The 18963-nt window shown below is 50.2% G+C and overlaps 1 protein-coding gene across 2 annotated transcripts in view; it reads right to left on the reverse strand.

Moving 5' to 3' along the window:
• Positions 1 to 495: 495 nt before the first annotated feature.
• MORC2 (MORC family CW-type zinc finger 2) overlaps positions 496 to 18963 on the reverse strand; it is a 120431-nt gene continuing 101963 nt past the window's right edge. For both annotated transcript variants that reach the window (XM_077834864.1, XM_077834863.1), the window contains exon 26: positions 496 to 4224. In XM_077834864.1, the coding sequence (XP_077690990.1) occupies positions 4156 to 4224 (69 nt within the window). In that variant the 3' untranslated portion in view covers positions 496 to 4155. The remainder of the gene's footprint in view (positions 4225 to 18963) is intronic.

Genomic DNA, 18963 nt, shown 5'->3' on the forward strand with positions numbered 1-18963 from the left:
GGCAGAGACATTGGGTTTTTTTGCCTTCCTTTGCAGTATGGGGCCCAGGTCACTTGCAGGTTTAGTGTAAATGGCAGATTCTCTGTAACATGAAGTCTTTAAATCAGGATTTGAGGCCTTTAGTACCTCAGCCAGAGCTCAGGGGTCTAGTATAGGAGTGGGTGGGCGAGGTTCTGGGGCCTGCAATGTGCAAGAAGTCAGACTAGATGATGGCAATGGTCCCTTCTGGCCTTAGGAAAATCTGAATCTGTGTGAAAACGGCTGGTGCAGAAGCGCTCTGGGTAAGACAGCAGTCCTGCACCGTCAGTAAATTCCTGGCCAAGGGGCCGTGTCATGCTTCTTGCCTTGGGCGCCACCTGCGGGCTGTTTTCTCACAACAGCTGCTTGGTGTTTTGGTACAGTAGAACCTCAGAGTTACAAACCCCACGGGAATGGTGGTTGTTTGTAACTGAACAAAATACGCTTTCAAAAGTTTACAGCTGAAAAATGACTTAATACAGCTTTGAAACTTTAATACACGGAAGAAAAATGCTGCTTTTAATCATCTTAATTTAAATGAAACAAGCACAGACAGTTTCCTCACCTTGTCAAATCCTTTTTATAATGTTCCCTTTATTTTTTAGTAATTTACACTTAACACAGTCCTGTTCTGTATTTGTTTTCTTTGGCTCTGCTGCTGCTGCCTGATTGTGTACTTCTGGTTCCAAATGAGGTGTGTGGTGGACCAGTCAGTTCATAACTCTGATGTTCTACTGTAATGTTAGGTCCTCAGTAAGCCAGGTGGCTCAGTGTGTTGCCAGTACGTCCAGGAGCTGAGAGGACAGTGACCAGAGAGCAGATTGTGTGTGAGTTCCCTTTGCGAGGGAGGGAGCAAACCGGACAGATGTCAGTCACCACTGGAAGGAGCTGGGACACAAGGCTGAAGGCGGTATAAGAACCTGGATAGGAGGGAGGCTGGAGGTAACAGTGCAGGGAGCCGAAATGCCCATGGGAACTCACCCACCCTTGCAGACATAGTGCAGAATGTCCAGGGTGAGTACTTGTCTAGCGCATGCCCAGGGTTAGTAGAGACCCCACACTATTGACTGCTCTCGAAGAGCCGCCAGCGTTTTGAAGCCTCCCCTGTCTTTGCCAGGAGCAGCACTAGTTTCCCCTCCCCACAGAACTGCCCGGCTAGCCAGCGTGCAGCACTCACTCAGCTTTGACTTCTGAGCTAGTTTTTAACCTACCTGAAGGGCAGAGGATACAGGCCACCAACTGTGAAAGCAATGGCTATGGACCCAGGAGACCAAAGCAGCACACAGATGCTTCTTCCTTTCACCATTGGTCATCGGTTTACATGAGTTTAACTCTTTACACCTCTTCACAAATGGGCTGGTGAGGATTCAGATTTTAGAGGGGTTTAAATAGCTGACCCTATATAATGAAGATGGATCTCTTGTTTCCTTTCTGGTTTGGCGTCAGTTTGGCAGAACCTCCTCTACGCCAGAGGAAAACATTTTTCCTAGTATTTGCTTGAACATTTCTTACAGCTGTGGGGTCAGAGGGCTCTGCACCTCTCGGACATTTCTTTGTGCATTCCTCAGCAATCCAGGCTGTGTTTGGTTGTGTGTACAAATCCTCCCCCGCAACAAAAGCTTTAATTTTCCCTAATGCAAAGGATCCCTCAGCGTCACAGAGCCACAATGTTGGCCTCATATTATTTACAGGCCTTGTTAATATCTGCTGGATTTAAGTACTTTCCCTGGAGAGGTTTCTGTTGCTGACATTTTTTAGTGTTGTCCAGCTGTTGGATGAGGGGCCTGTAGGCTTTATTACTGGAATCACAGTGAAGAGTCTGAGCAGGGCAGTATATCCTGCTCTTGTTTGCTACACGGCATGAGGCCATTAGAACAGTAGTTTGCCCAGCAGGAAGTAGCTGTTAGCTAGGAAAATGATGGAAAATTATTCGTATTGCAGCAGTGCGTACTGAGGCCAAACAAGCTTTTAGAGACTGGGCACTTAATCTTTTAACCCTTTGAAACCAGCCGCCCTCTGGTTAACTGGGGGAGGCACAAAGTAGCATCCCTCCAATGAGACGGACACCATCCAGGGAATGGCCCAGGGACAGGAGTCTACGGGCGACACTGTGCTAAGGAAGAGGAAGGGTTTCTGGCCAAGGGAGGCAGCAGCAGTTCAGAGGCAGACATGCAAGTCAGCTGGGAGGCTGGGCAGGGCAGCTGAAGCTTTTGGAGTAAGGTGAGGGTGCAGGAGAGGAAGGGAGGCTGAATGTGCTGGGAGTTAACACACGTCTCAGTGCCCTAAGGGTTATAACATAAGCTCCCCTCTTGAGCTTTTGCTTGTGGGAAGAGGTCACCGTGAGCATGCCGCTCTTGCTAGAATGCCAGTGCCTATACCAAGAGCTTTTTCGGTTAACACGATCTGCATTTCCCCAAAGCGAAGGGGCATTTCCTAGAGCAGTTTTGGCACAGAGAGAAGGGGAGTGATGAGGCTTAGTCAGCCCCCTTGGTGAGTGAGCATGGATGGCTACTGCATAAACACACCACCAGCCTGCCTGGGGTGCCCCATGTCTGTGACAGACCCTGGCCCCTAGCACAGGGGTTCTCCACCTGTTCCTTTCTGAGGCTCCCGGAACATGCTATAAAAACTCCATGGCCCACCTGTGCCACAACAGCTTTTTCCACATAGAAAAGCCAGGGCCAGCCTTAGGGGCGAGTAAGCAGAGCAACTATCTGGGGCTACGTACCACAGAGGGCCCCATGAAGCTAAGTTGCTCAGGCTTCATCTTCAGCCCCAAGTGGCAGGGCTGCAGCCCTATGAGGTGGGGCTAGGGCTTTCTGTCCCAAGCTTCAACACGTCTAACACTGGCCCTGCTTTGCAGACCCTCTGAAGCCTTCATGTGATCCCCCACGGGGCACCAGACCCCTGGTTGAGAGCCACTGCCCTACCAGTTTTAAATACAGCCTCCAACCCCCACATTAGAGAGGACAGGGCTCATCCTTCCTGCTGAGCTGGGGCTGGGTGCAATCCAATGACTAAAAGGGGGAACAGCTCCATTTCCAGTGCTCTAGTTAAAAACAACTGGAAGAGACCAAGTGGAGCAAAGCAAGAAAGAGCAGAGGGAGTGGCACTTAGAACACAGGGTCAGCTTTATTTTGAGCTAGTCAGGGAGTCCATCTGCCCCTCACAATTCACATCTCAAACAATGGCAGCACTGGTAAAGAATGTGCAATATGGGGCTGTAGAAGTAGTAGAAACCTTGCACTCTAACCCTTGCACTTCCCTGCCCTGAGAAATCACAAGGTACCAGGACCCCAGCAGGCTCAGTCCCAGCACTGAGAGCCTCTCCCCCCACCCACCCCCCATTAAAGCATCAGTAGGTCTAAGCTTCCTAGGCCTGCTAACAGAGCCCCATTGCCCCTGTTTGATCCTATGGCTGTGTAATGAGGGCTCTGAAGACCCCACCATCCATGCTTAGCTACAGCGTCCTTAAGGTTCACATCCCATCCCATCAATGAAGAATGTGTGCACTGATCTCCTTGTGTAGTTAGAATCCCTAGCTCTGAGCCTCCTATGACCCAGTTACCATAGCCCTGAGGGTCCAAGCCCCATCCAGCTTCTGCTCAGTCACTCAAGGCCTCAGAGTAGGTGTTTCCATCAAGTTGTTGCTAGATTTTTCCTTTCTTTATCTGAAGAGGCATCAGGTACAAGGTGCTGGAGAGGATGTTCTGGTGCCAAGAACTGGGCACAGATTACCAGCATACCGCCAAAGGAAAAAGGTTCTTGCACTTTTACTGCACTGAAGGGGGGAAAAAAAAAACAACACAAAACACAAACAAAACAAAACACAAACACAGATACCCTCCTGTCATACCAGGCACAGTTCCTGTTTCTTTTAAAAAATAAATATTTATAAACAAAGGGAAGAGATTTGAAGAACTACAATGTTAAAAACTGTCCTGCCAACAGCACCAATGTCTTTTGCATGTAAAATCACAAGAACAGGTTGTACACCGACACACCAATATGATACACAGTCTAATGGCCCTCCCCTTTCATGCGCTGCTTGGGTCCCCTCCACTGCAGGAATCCACATCTCAGAGATCACAGGGACCAACTCCTCCATGCTGCTTGCCAGTGCGGGGTCTGGACTGCTCAGTCTCCCTTGGTGATCAGATCCTCAATATATGCATCCAGCTCATCATCAGTATTAATATCGATGTCCTGAAACCAAAGGCGCAAGAGGAGGTTACTTACGTGGATGGGAGGCCCTTCGAGATGTATGGTCTCTTATCTGTATTCCACTGAGGGTTTAAGCGCGTGCCCAGAGCCAAGAATTTGAAAGTAGTAATGTTTGCTGGTAGGCTCATGGGCCCTTGCTTCACCTCATCGTTTTGTCCAAGGCAATAAAAGGCAGGGTGGACTGACCCTGGCCTCAGTTCCTTCTCCACCACAAACTGAACAGATGCACAGCGGAGGGAAAAGAGGGTGGGAAGTGGAATACAGATAGGGACCACACATCTCCAACAACCTCCAGTTGCATGTAAGTAATCGCCTCCTCTTCTTTGAGTGATGGTCCCTACTGTATTCCACTGAGGGTGATTAACAAGCTGTACCTAATTTGGAGGCGGGTGCAAGGAAGAGGATGGAATGGTGGTCCAGAAGACAGCTGTGCCAAACAAGGCATCCATCCCAGAGTTTTGCACCAAGGTGTAATGAGCAACAAACGTTCATACTGAACTCCACGTGGATGCCCTGCATATGTCTGGAAGCAGTACATTGTGAAGGGAGAGTGTAGTAGATGCTTGAGCTCTTGTGGAATGGGCTCTCCCCCCAAGGAGTGGAGGCTGACCCAATAACCAACAGCAGAGCATAATGCACCCTGAAATTCACTTAGACATCTTCTGTGTGGAGATTGCCTGCCCCTTAATCCTTTCAACAAACAGTCTAGAGGACTTCCTGAATGGTCTCGTCCTCTGCAGGTAGAAGGCCAAGGCCCTACAGAGATCAAGGGAGTGAAGGCGCCACTCCTCCGCTGAGGCATGAGGCTTCGGCAAGAAAGCAGGTAAGTGCATTGGTTGGGTGAGATGAAAGCAAGAAACAACCTTTGCAGAAACTTGGGGTACTGGCCCAGGGCAACTTTGTCACTATGGAACTTGGTGAAAGGGGGGTCCGCCCTCATTGCCCTCAGTTCACTTATCCTTCTCATGGGAAGTAATAACCCCAGGAAGGCAACCTTCATGGAAAGGAGGGACAGGGACATGAAGCCAGTGGCTCAAAGGGCAATTTCATTAAATGTCAAGAGAACGAAGTAGAGGTCCCACTGGGGATCAATAAGTTGAATGGGCGGGAAAGTTCTCAGGAGACACTTTCAAAACCTGGTAGCCAATGGATACGTAAATAGGGAGTGCCCTTCCATGGGGGGGAAGTCCACAGGGACAAGGCCCCTCTGTTGGGACAGGAGGCAAAGCGCTTCCATTTGGCCCACTAGCTTGAGCTTTGTGGACTCTTGTGGACTCTTTCCTGCTGCTTGAGAGGATGTTTTAGAATTATAGGACAGGAAGGGACCTCAAGAGATTATGTAGTCCAGTCCCCAGTCACAGCAGGACTAAGTATTATCTAGACCATCTCTGACAGGTGTTTGTCTAATCTGCTCTTAGAAATCTCAAATGATGTACTGCCAACAAACATTCTCATTCTAGCGAAGATGCCCATCCAAAAACCAAGCTCTGAGGTGAAGCATCTGTGGATCAGGATGCCTGATCCTGCTGCCATGTTGGGTGAGCAGCTCCAGGAAAGTTGGCAGAGGAAGCGAGGGAGAAGCTGACAGGAGAAGAAGGTGGGGAAACCAGAACGGGCCTGGCCAGAAAGGGGTGATCAGAATAATCATGACCCTCTCCTATCTAATCTTGTGGGGGACTTGTGGCAGCAGAGGTAGAGGGGGAAAGGAGTAATTGATCTGGTCTGACCAGTGGAGGACAAGGGCATTGCCTCGGGAATGGGTGCAGAGCCCCCCCCGCCCCCGAGCAGTATGTGCTGCACTTGCTGTAGGTGTGGGAGGCAAGAAGGTCCCTGGTTGGAGTCCCCCATAGGCTGAAAACGTCGTTAACTATGGTGTCGTGAAGCTCCCAATCGTGATCGACTATGTATTTGTTGCTGAGAGAGTCTGAAATCATGTTCTGAGTCCCCAGAAGATAGGCTGCTGACAACAGGATCTTGTGGGCAGTGCACCAATTCCACAGATGAACTGCTTCCACACAGAGTGTAGTTGATCTCGTGCCCCCATGTTTGATAATGTAACAAACACTGGTGGTGTTGTCAGAAATGATGAGAACATGATGGGAGCAAATGGATGGAAGAAATGCGAGACGCTCTCCATACTACCTGAAGCTCCAGGATGTTGATGTGCATTCTGGATTCCTGAGGGGTCCAAGACCTTTGTGTCATGCGCTCGCCCATGTGGGCGCCCCACCTGGCGAGCCATGTGTTTGTGATGATTGTTGTGTCAAGGAATGATGGGAGAAAAAGCATCCCAGTGCATCCCTAGCTCAGGTCCATCCACCAGAGGAGGGAAGAAAGCACCTCTCGGGGGACTGTTACAAAAAGCCAGTCAGCTGCGAACCAGCTGAGCGGCAAACAGCAGAGAGGCTAACAGAAGGAGTTTGCCTGGGATCTGTTTGAGAGGAGGTACACTAAGGGCTGCATTAGGGAGGCTGTGTTGGTGAGTATCTTGCGTGTCTGTTGTGGGGACAGTTTGACCATGTGCTTGATTGGTTGTTTGAAAAGTGTGAATTGGGAGTGCTTTGTTCCAGGTGAGCCCTGAGTAGGCCTGACTGTTATAAAAAGCCAGCCAGCTGCGAATCAGCTGAGCGGCGAACAGCAGACAGGCTAACAGAGGGAGTTTGCCTGGGGAGAGCCCACTGAGGCGTACATCTTGCCAGCTTTTCTGAGTAGTTACTACAACTCCTGTGGAAGCTCGTAGAAGGACGATAATATGGATGGAGAGTGTTCAGCTGTTGTGACCTGCACTGGATGTGCCATGTTTGTCTTTCTTCCACAGGACAGAAGCTACTTTGTCTGTACAAAGTGCAAGCTGGTCTCCATATTGGAAGAGAAGGTTCAAGGTTACTTACTTACTCGGCAGCTCGCAGAAGCTACTAGATCGCACACCCTGGTTCTCATGGGTGACTTTAATTTTCCTGATATCTGCTGGGAGAGCAATACAGCGGTGCATAGACAATCCAGGAAGTTTTTGGGAAGCGTAGGGGACAATTTCCTGGTGCAAGTGCTAGAGGAGCCAACTAGGGGGGGAGCTTTTCTTGACCTGCTGCTCACAAAACGGGAAGAATTAGTGGGGGAAGCAAGAGTGGATGGGAATCTGGGAGGCAGTGACCATGAGTTGGTTGAGTTCAGGATCCTGACACAGGGAAGAAAGGTAAGCAGCAGGATACGGACCCTGGACTTCAGGAAAGCAGACTTCGACTCTCTCATGGAAGAGATGGGTAGGATCCCCTGGGGGACTAACATGAAGGGGAAAGGAGTCCAGGAGAGCTGGCTGTATTTCAAGGAATCCCTGTTGAGGTTACAGGGACAAACCATCCCGATGCGTCGAAAGAATAGTAAATATGGCAGGCGACCAGCTTGGCTTAACGGTGAAATCCTAGCGGATCTTAAACATAAAAAAGAAGCTTACAAGAAGTGGAAGGTTGGACAAATGACCAGGGAAGAGTATAAAAATATTGCTCAGGCATGTAGGAATGAAATCAGGAGGGCCAAATCGCACCTGGAGCTGCAGCTAGCGAGAGATGTCAAGAGTAACAAGAAGGGTTTCTTCAGGTATGTTGGCAAAAAGAAGAAAGCCAAGGAAAGTGTGGGCCCCTTAATGAATGAGGGAGGCAAGATACTCCTAGTGACAGAGGATGTGGAAAAAGCTAATGTACTCAATGCTTTTTTTGCCTCTGTCTTCACTAACAAGGTCAGCTCCCAGACTGCTGCGCTGGGCATCACAACATGGGGAATAGATGGCCAGCCCTCTGTGGAGAAAGAGGTGGTTAGGGACTATTTAGAAAAGCTGGATGTGCACAAGTCCATGGGCCGGACGAGTTGCATCCGAGAGTGCTAAAGGAATTGGCGGCTGTGATTGCAGAGCCATTGGCCATTATCTTTGAAAACTCGTGGCGAACGGGGGAAGTCCCGGATGACTGCAAAAAGGCTAATGTAGTGCCAATCTTTAAAAAAGGGAAGAAGGGGGATCCTGGGAACTCCAGGCCAGTCAGCCTCACCTCAGTCCCTGGAAAAATCATGGAGCAGCTCCTCAAAGAATCAATCCTGAAGCACTTACATGAGAGGAAAGTGATCAGGAACAGTCAGCATGGATTCACCAAGGGAAGGGAAAGCAGTAGATGTATTGTTCCTTGACTTTAGCAAAGCTTTTGACACGGTCTCCCACAGTATTCTTGTCAGCAAGTTAAAGAAGTATGGGCTGGATGAATGCACTATAAGGTGGGTAGAAAGTTGGCTAGATTGTCGGGCTCAACGGGTAGTGATCAATGGCTCCATGTCTAGTTGGCAGCCGGTGTCAAGTGGAGTGCCCCACGGGTCGGTCCTGGGGCCGGTTTTGTTCAATATCTTCATAAATGATCTGGAGGATGGTGTAGATTGCACTCTCAGCAAATTTGCGGATGATACTAAACTGGGAGGAGTGGTAGATACGCTGGAGGGCAGGGATAGGATACAGAGGGACCTAGACAAATTGGAGTATTGCACCAAAAGAAATCTCATGAGGTTCAATAAGAATAAGTGCAGGGTCCTGCACTTAGGACGGAAGAACCCAATGCACAGCTACAGACTAGGGACAGAATGGCTAGGCAGCAGTTCTGCGGAAAAGGACCTAGGGGTGACAGTGGACAAGAAGCTGGATATGAGTCAGCAGTGTGCCCTTGTTGCCAAGGCGGCCAATGGCATTTTGGGATGTATATGTAGGGGCATAGTGAGCAGATCGAGGAACGTGATCGTCCCCCTCTATTCGACATTGGTGAGGCCTCATCTGGAGTACTGTGTCCAGTTTTGGGCCCCACACTACAAGAAGGATGTGGATAAATTGGAGAGAGTCCAGTGAAGGGCAACAAAAATGATTAGGGGTCTGGAACACATGACTTACGAGGAGAGGCTGAGGGAACTGGGATTGTTTAGTCTGCAGAAGAGAAGAATGAGGGGGGATTTGATAGCTGCTTTCAACTACCCGAAAGGGGGTTCCAAAGAGGATGGATCTAGACTGTTCTCAGTGGTAGCTGATGACAGAACAAGGAGTAATGGTCTCAAGTTGCAGTGGGGGAGGTTTAGGTTGGATATTAGGAAAAACTTTTTCACTAGGAGGGTGGTGAAACACTGGAATGCGTTACCTAGGGAGGTGGTAGAATCTCCTTCCTTAGAGGTTTTTAAGGTCAGGCTTGACAAAGCCCTGGCTGGGATGATTTAATTGGGGATTGGTCCTGCTTTGAGCAGGGGGTTGGACTAGATGACCTCCTGAGGTCCCTTCCAACCCTGATATTCTATGATTCTATAAGGTCTGGAGAAACAAGTATCGACCCTGCGTTGCATAAGAGAAACTGAAGATTTCCTGGACAGACATCAGGATATGCTTCTACAGGCACAACGTTCTGAAGATTCAGAGCAGGCTGCGCAGCGGGGACAGTAGGATGGTGAAGAAATTTGGTAGCATGTGACCTCCAGAAGAAGAAAGGGGAGTGTCCATGTACCAGCAATGCAGATACAGGTAAGCAACTGTTTTCATGTTCTCTCCACAGGTACTAATGCGGAGAGTGGACTAGATGATACATCTGAGGGAAGGGAACAGAACGAGACTCCGCCGATTGGAAGGCATGAGATGCACTGTCCAAGGGATGGGGGTTCCACAACCACCACTCCCAAGAGGAGGAGGCGGGTGGTGGTGGTCGGGGACTCTCTCCTCAGGGGGACTGAGTCATCTATCTGCCGCCCCAACCAGGAAAACCGAGAAGTCTGCTGCTTGCCAGGAGCCAGGATTCACGATGTGACGGAGAGACTGCCGAGACTCATCAAGCCCTCGGATCGCTACCCCTTCCTGCTTCTTCACGTGGGCACCAATGATACTGCCAAGAATGACCTTGAGCGGATCACTGCAGACTACGTGGCTCTGGGAAGAAGGATAAAGGAGTTTGAGAAGCAAGTGGTGTTCTCGTCCATCCTCCCCGTGGAAGGAAAAGGTCTGGGTAGAGACCGTCGAATCGTGGAAGTCAACAAATGGCTACGCAGGTGATGTCGGAGAGAAGGCTTTGGATTCTTTGACCATGGGAATGTGTTCCAAGAAGGAGGAGTGCTGGCAGAGATGGGCTCCACCTAACGAAGAGAGGGAAGAGCATCTTCACTAGGTTAGCCAGCCTGCTTGCGAGGACGGCTTTAAACTAGATTCACCAGGGGAACCTAAGCTCTGAGGTAAGTGGGGACGTGGGATACCGGGAGGAGGCACGAGCAGGAGAGAGAGAGAGAGGGGAGGGCTCCTGCCTCATACTAAGAAAGCAGGACAAACAGCAAGTTATCACAAGTGCCTATACACAAATGCAAGAAGCCTGGGAAACAAGCAGGGAGAACTGGAAGTCCTGGCACAGTCAAGGAATTATGATGTGACTGGAATAACAGAGACTTGGTGGGATAACTCACATGACTGGAGTACTGTCATGGATGGATAGAAACTGTTTAGGAAGGACAGGCAGGGCAGAAAAGGTGGGGGAGTTGCATTGTATGTAAGAGAGCAGTATGACTGCTCAGAGCTCGGTATAAAACTGCAGAAAAACCTGAGTGTCTCTGGATTAAGTTTAGAAGCGTGAGCAACAAGGGTGATGTCGTGGTGGGAGTCTACTATAGACCACCAGACCAGGGGGATGGGGTGGACGAGGCTTTCTTCCGGCAACTCGCAGAAGCTACTAGATCGCACGCCCTGGTTCTCATTGGCGACTTCAATCATCCTGATATCTGCTGGGAGAGCAATACAGCGGGGCACAGACAATCCAGGAAGTTTTTGGAAAACGTAGGGGACAATTTCCTGGTGCAAGTGCTGGAGGAGCCAACTAGTGGGGGAGCTCTTCTTGACCTGCTGCTCACAAACCGGGAAGAATTAGTGGGGGAAGCAAAAGTGGATGGGAACCTCGGAGGCAGTGACCATGAGATGGTAGAGTTCAGGATCCTGACACAGGGAAGAAAGAAGAGCAGCAGAATACGGACCCTGGACTTCAGAAAAGCAGACTTTGACAACCTCAGGGAAATGATGGGCAGGATCCCCTGGGAGAACAACATGACGGGGAAAGGAGTCCAGGAGAGCTGGCTGTATTTTAAAGAATCCTTATTGAGGTTACAGGGACAAACCATCCCGATATGTAGAAAGAATAGTAAATATGGCAGGCAACCAGCTTGGCTTAACAGTGAAATCCTTGCTGATCTTAATCACAAAAAGGAAGCTTACAAGAAGTGGAAGACTGGACAAATGACCAGGGAAGAGTATAAAAATATTGCTCGGGGATGCAAGAGTGAAATCAGGAAGGCCAAATCACACCAGGAGTTGCAGCTAGCAAGAGATGCTAAGAGTAACAAGAAGGGTTTCTTCAGGTATGTTAGCAACAAGAAGAAAGTCAAGGAAAGTGTGAGCCCCTTACTGAATGAGGGAGGCAACCTAGTGACAGAGGATGTGGAAAAAGCTAATGTACTCAATGCTTTTTTTGCCTTTGTCTTCATGAACAAGGTCAGCTCCCAGACTGCTGCACTGGGCAGCACAGCATGGGGAGGAGGTGACCAGCCCTCTGTGAAGAAAGAAGTGGTTCGGGACTATTTAGAAAAGCTGGACGAGCACAAGTCCATGGGGTCGGATGCGCTGCATCCGAGAGTGCTAAAGGAGTTGGCGGATGTGACTGCAGAGCCATTGGTCATTATCTTTGAAAACTCATGGCGATCGGGGGAGGTCCCGGACAACTGGAAAAAGGCTAATGTAGTGCCCATCTTTAATAAAGGGAAGAAGGAGGATCCGGGGAACTACAGGCCAGTCAGCCTCACCTCAGTCCCTGGAAAAATCATGGAGCAGGTCCTCAAGGAATCAATTCTGAAGCACTTAGACGAGAGGAAAGTGATCAGGAATAGTCAGCATGGATTCATCAAGGGAAAGTCATGGCTGACTAATCTAATTGCCTTCTATGACGAGATAACTGGCTCTGTGGATGAGGGGAAGCAGTGGACGTGTTGTTCCTTGACTTTAGCAAAGCTTTTGACACGGTCTCCCACAGTATTCTTGTCAGCAAGTTAAAGTAGTATGGGCTGGATGAATGCACTATAAGGTGGGTAGAAAGTTGGCTAGATTGTCGGGCTCAACGGGTAGTGATCAATGGCTCCATGTCTAGTTGGCAGCCGGTATCAAGTGGAGTGCCCCAAGGGTCGGTCCTGGGGCCGGTTTTGTTCAATATCTTCATAAATGATCTGGAGGATGGTGTGGATTGCACCCTCAGCAAGTTTGCAGATGACACTAAACTGGGAGGAGTGGTAGATACGCTGGAGGGTAGGGATAGGATACAGAGGGACCTAGACAAATTAGAGGATTGGGCCAAAAGAAATCTGATGAGGTTCAATAAGGACAAGTGCAGACTCCTGCACTTAGGAGGGAAGAATCCCATGCACCGCTACAGACTAGGGACCAAATGGCTAGGCAGCAGTTCTGCGGAAAAGGACCTAGGGGTTACAGTGGACAAGAAACTGGATATGAGTCAGCAGTGTGCCCTGGTTGCCAGGAAGGCAAATGGCATTTTGGGGTGTATAAGTAGGGGCATTGCCAGCAGATCGAGGGACGTGATCGTTCCCCTCTATTCGACACTGGTGAGGCCTCATCTGGAGTGCTGTGTCCAGTTTTGGGCCCCACACTACAAGAAGGATGTGGAAAAATTGGAAAGTGTCCAGCGGAAAGCAACAAAAATGATTAGGGGACTGGAACACGACTTATGAGGAGAGGCTGAGGGAACTGGGATTATTTAGTCTGCAGAAGAGAAGAATGAGGGGGGATTTGATAGTTGCTTTCAACTACCTGAAAGGGGGTTCCAAAGAGGATGGATCTAGACTGTTCTAGTGGTAGCAGATGACAGAACAAGGAATCTCAAGTTGCAGTGGGGAAGGTTTAGATTGGATGTTAGGAAAAACTTTTTCACTGGGAGGGTGGTGAAGCACTGGAATGCGTTACCCAGGGAGGTGGTGGAATCCCCTTTCTTAGAAGTTTTTAAGGTCAGGCTTGACAAAGCCCTGGCTGCGATGATTTAGTTGGAGACTGGTCCTGCTTTGAGCAGAAGGTTGGACTAGATGACCTCCTGAGGGCCCTTCCAACCCTGATATTCTATTATTCTATGACTGACAGTGGAAAGTACATGGTACGTCGCGTGGGTGAACAGACTCTTTGGAGCCACAGTTAAAGACAGCCAAGTCGGAGGTGAGCGAAGGTGATAACATATGTGCAAGCTGCCATGTGGCCAAGGAGGGATAGGCAATTCCTGTCCGGAACAGAAGGACCGTTTACTCAGACAACGAGTTCCTGCACAGTCTGGAACCTGTCCCTCGGTAAGAAGGGCCATGCTGAGACCATGCTGATGGAGGCCCCTATGAAATCCAGGGACTGTGTTGGAACCAGAGTTTATTTTTCAACATTTACACTCACCCCCAGGGGAGGAAAGGCGTCTGAGTGTCGTGGCGGTTGAGGCTCCAGGCTTGACCCTGTATTGCTCTGCTAGCAGCCATTCAGTCATCGGGACGGAAATATCAGGAACCCTGATGCCAGAAGTGGGTCGCTATGACAGAAAAATCTTTGGTGAAGACCCGTGGAGTAGTGGTGGATCCGAACAGCAGGCCCCTGTATTGGAAGAGCTGAGGGCCCACCGTGAATCTCAAGAACCTTCTGTTGGTTGGTTGGATGTCTGTGTGAAAATAGGCATCTTGCATACCAAGTGCTGTAAGTCACATGCCTCTTTTTAGTGACAGTATGTTGGCTGCTAAGGTAACCATACCAAACTTCGGCTTGCATATGAAACAATTGAGCCATTGGAGGTCCAGGATTGGTCTCCACCCATCCTTCTTCTTGGGTACCAGAAAATACATGGAATAGAATGCGGTGCCCTGATAGTCCGGCAAAATGTGTTTTATTGCCCCCCCTTTGCAGTAGGGAGTATACCTCTAGAGCGTGGATGCTGTCATGAGACTGGTCCCTGAGGAGGGATTGGGGCGAGGGATGCGTAGGAGGTAGTGTTGTGAACTTGATTGTATAGCCATGTTGAATGACATCCAGGATTCACTTGTCTGCTGTTATTGCTCTGCAAGTTGTTAAAAAGAGTGCTAGACAACCCCCAAAGGGGGTGGGCTGAGTGCATGGCAGGAGGAGGCAAAGCAGTTGGTGGCTCTCTAAGTACACTCAGAGAAATCGCTTCTGGGAGGACTGAACATGTGATGCTGAAGGCTGTGAAGGCAGTCACATAGGACGGGATTGCTGGGTCTTCTGTCGCTTGTGAGGTGGTTCATAGGGTTGTTGTTGGAAGAACTGGGGAGTCCTGAACTGCTCTGCAGGTGGCAGAATTTTCGCTTGGGTGCAGGTGTGTAGTTACCCAGAGATCGTAGCATGGGTCTGGAATCCTTGAAGGAGTGGAGGGAATTGTTGGTCTTCTAGTTAATCAGGTGAGACTAATCGAAAGGTATTCTGTACCTCCCTGGGGAAATCTATGGTATTCTGTACCTCCCTGGGGAAACCAGATGAATGTAGTTGTGATTTCCTCTGCATTAGGATTCCCATAGCCATCACATGCAAAGAGGTATCCACCGTGTCCACAGCGCCATTCTCATGACCAGTTTGCCCTCCTCCTGGATAGCCTGGAAACGGGCTTGACCTTGCTGGGGGAGTTTGTCAGTAAAGTCTTCCAATTTACTATAGTTGAGAGTCATATTTGTAGTTTGAGATCTGAAATTGGAGGCTAGCTGATGAGAAGACCTTGTGACCCAGAAGGTCCAGTCGCTTCCCTTGTCTGCCAGAGTGCAGTGTGAGTGCTGCTGCCTGGCCTATTCCATTGCCACTTGGATCACAATGGAATTGGGTGAGGAGTGGGACAATAGAAACTCAGACCCCTTAGCTGTAGGTACAGTAACTCCTCGCTTAACGTTGTAGTTATGTTCCTGAATAATGCTACTTTAGGTGAAACAATGTTAAGGAAATCTAATTTCCCCATAAGAATTAATGTAAGCGGGGGGGGGTGGGGGGGGGAATATTAGGTTCCAGTGTTACATACACACACAGTATTAGTTTTAAACAATTTAATACTGTACACAGTAATGAGGATTGTGACGCTTGGTTGAGGTGGAGGAGTCAGAGGATGGGATATTTCCCAGGAAATGCCTTGTGGCTAAAATGATGAACTAGCACTCGGCTGAGCTGTCAAGGGTTAACACGTTGTTAATGTAGTCTCACACTCTACAAGGCAGCGTGAATAGAGGGAGGAGACACAAACGCATGACAGTGGCTGCAAACATTCCCTGCGGAAACTGAACACGATGAACCACCCACGCTATCCCAATGGAGCACACCATTCCCTCCACTTTCCAAAGTGCCCGAGGCGGGGGGGGTGTGTGTGTATGTGTGTGTGAGAGAGAGATGCGTATTGCCCCTTTAAGTACTCTGACCCCACTCTAAGTACACTGCCTTTTTAAATAGATCAGCAAGTTGAGACAGCAGCTGCTGCCAGCAAGCTCCCTCTGTCCTGAGCCCTGTTGTGTGTCCCCCATGCTCTGTGGAGATGGGGTACAGGAGCAGGGGGAGAGGGACACCCTCACATCAGCATCCCTCTTCCCCCCATCCCCTGCACAGCAAGCAGGAGGCTCCCGGGAACAGCACATGGCAATGGGAGGGGGGACACCTGAACTGCCCGGCAATTGATACCCTGCTGGGCGGCTGCCACACAGGGAACTTAGGGGAGCCAATGGGGGGCTGCCAGACCACCCTGGTTCCAAGCCCCCACCAGCTCGCTGCAACAGGCTGCTCTTCCTGCAAGCAGTGGACAGAGCAGGTGGCTGCCAAACAAGGGAGCATTGCACAGCTTTAAACGAGCATGTTCTCTAATAGATCAGCAACGTAACAGCGAAACATTAACCGGGACGGCGTTAAGCGAGGAGTTACTGTAGTACTGCTTTTCCGCCCCCTTGGAGGCGGGTGCACAAGTGGCTGGGGTGTGCCAAACAGTTCCAGCCAGCTGAAGAATGGCATCGTTGATTGGTAGAGCCACCCTGGTTGGTGCTGAGGCCTGAAGGATGCCCAGAAACTGGTGCTGTTTGTCCTGTACTTCCTCTAGTGGAATATGAAGGTCCTCACCCCCCCCACCTAAGAGGTCTTAGAACTGGCGAAAGTCACCTGGAGGTGAGGGGGAGCCAAGATCACTGCTGTGTTTGGAGGAGAGGACGGAAATAGTCCCTGCTGTGGAATCAGCACCAGTGGAATCAGACGGAGAGGTTCATCCTGCAAAACCAGTTCTGACCACCTACTCAAGGATGCCTGAAGCGGGGATGGGGCAAACCCTCTCTTGCTGAACGGGAAGATACTGAAGATGGATAATATTGAGGCCAGGACCCATAGTGTGGCCAACGGGATGGATCCAGCAGATGCTGCAGAGGGTCCCATGGAGTGGGTTACCAGTGGCTTCTCTGCTGGGGGAGAGGAGGGTACTGCCAGGAGGCCCCTTCGGGTAACTCGTAGTGGCAGCAGTGGATGGGTGGCCCTTGTGCTCCATCCATATCCTCCGATGATGAAAACTAGGATTCCGGTTCCAAAGCTGGTATTGTTGGAACCCTATAAACTAGTGGTTCTCAACCAGGGTCTGGGGCTCCTGTGGGGTGGCGGGACACGGGAGGACGACGACACACGACCCGCATGCTGGTTTGAGGGGGTCCGCTAAGCATGGCTGGCGTTAGACTTGTTAGGGCCCAGGGCAGAAAGCTGAAGCCCCACCATGGAGGACTGCAGCCTGGGGCCCTGAGCTCCAGCACCTGGGGCTGAAGCTGAAGCCTAAGCAACTTAGTTTCGCAATTGCTTGTGGCATGGGCCACCGGGCAATGGCCCTGCTTCCTCTCCCTTAATGCCAGCTGTAGATTTTATATGGAGGAAAACAGCTGTGGCACAAGCGGGCCGTGGAGATTTTGCAGCATGTTGTGGGGGCCTCAGAAAGAAAATGGTTGAGAACCCTGCTATAAACTACAGGGGAAAGGACAGAAGCACGATCTGACTGAGGTAAGTCCTGGGTTGGAAATTGTACCTCCCTAGGCACAGACTGTAGAGGAAGGCTTAGGATCTTGCTTCCCCTAGAGCAAAGAGTTCATGAGGCCCAGACGCCATCTCCAACCTCTCCAGAGTCAGTGGCATGTGCTCTGTAGCTGGAAGTGGAGCTGGAGCGGAGGACAGTTTCAAAGCCGCCAGTTCCCTTGACTTAGGGCGGGCTGACTCGGAAGGCGTGTGCATCTCGGTCCTCGGTACTGGCCAATCTGCTAGCCTGTGTGATTTCTTGTCAAGCTTGTGAGCTTTGGAACGCACTGCTTCTCCGTGGCTGGAACTTGTGGAGGGTGCATCCTCCTCCTTGGGCCTGGAGGAAAACTTACTGCGTGCACATGGCGTATGCTTCCTTGCCTCTTGAGTAGGCCCCAGCACGGGGTCCGTAGTACTGGCAGAACTGGACTCTATCTCGGTGGTGAGAGACGCGTTCTTGGGTTTCTCAGGCTGATGTACAGCGGGGGTGCCCTGGCCTGGATCTCACTGCAGCCACATGGAGACCTCCATGAGGTGCTTCTTGAGGCAGAGATCCCGGCCTTCCTGGTTACTGCTTGGGAAGGACAAGCAGATGCTACACCTGGATGAAACATGGGCTTCTCCCAAGCAGTAGAGGCAGCGTTGTTGCTTGTCGCTGACTGAGAACAAGCGTGGGCAGGAGGTGCAGACCTTAAACCCTGGCGTCTTTGGTATAATCCAGTATAGGTATGGGTGCTGGGTTGGGGTGGAGGGACAGGTAAATGGATTCCCCAGTCTCTTATCTCCTAAAAACTACTACTAGACACTAAACTACAGTAAAAACTAGGCTAAAACCAACTATGTACAGTTCTAATTTTTTCTTTTCTTTTTTTAGTAGGTATGACTCAGACCAAGTGGCGGTGAAAAGGAACTGGAGATGCGGTCAGTCTGCCTCGCCCTTTGTCACCTCAGACAAAACCGTAAGGCAAAGCAAGGGTGTATGCATGGGCCAACTGACACTACTTTCAAATTCTCCAGCTCCGGACGCATAGCACATACAAAAACCCTCAGTGGAATACAACAGGGACCATCACTTGAAGAAGAAGAGATGTTACAGCAGATACATCAGGAGCAGGGGACGGGAAGCAGGGAGAGAAATGTTGTGATCTCTCTCTTCGGAAATCTCTGCAGCAACCCTTGCCATAACACTCCTGCCAATCCCCCTCAAGCCCGGCCTGCAGGATTCATTGCTATTCCAGGAGCTAAGAACTTCACATGTTTACACTGCAGATGTACGTGATGTGTACATGTGCAGATGTGATGTACACTGCAGATGTTTACACTGTAGCTGGCAGTGCTACTTACCGGTAGCACTGCCAGCTTTCCTATCTGTGGCCTTATTAATAGCCAGCCATCCCCCAAACCCTATTGGAGCCCTGAGGCTCCGCTCCCACCGTACAACCCTACGCTCAAGTTTCCACAGCAGACACCATCCTGTTTTAGAACTGGGCAGAAATTCCCTCCAGAGCACATCACCACTTCTTAACCAGCCCCAAGGATTGCTACTGAGAGACATGAAGTACTCCCTTTCCCCAGGAGTGGTGCACAGAGCTTCTTCTACACACGTGGTCTCTGGTGGCACAGAAAGCCAAAGC

This window comes from Eretmochelys imbricata, chromosome 15 (assembly GCF_965152235.1).
Source record: "Eretmochelys imbricata isolate rEreImb1 chromosome 15, rEreImb1.hap1, whole genome shotgun sequence".
NCBI classification, from domain to species: Eukaryota; Metazoa; Chordata; order Testudines; family Cheloniidae; genus Eretmochelys; species Eretmochelys imbricata.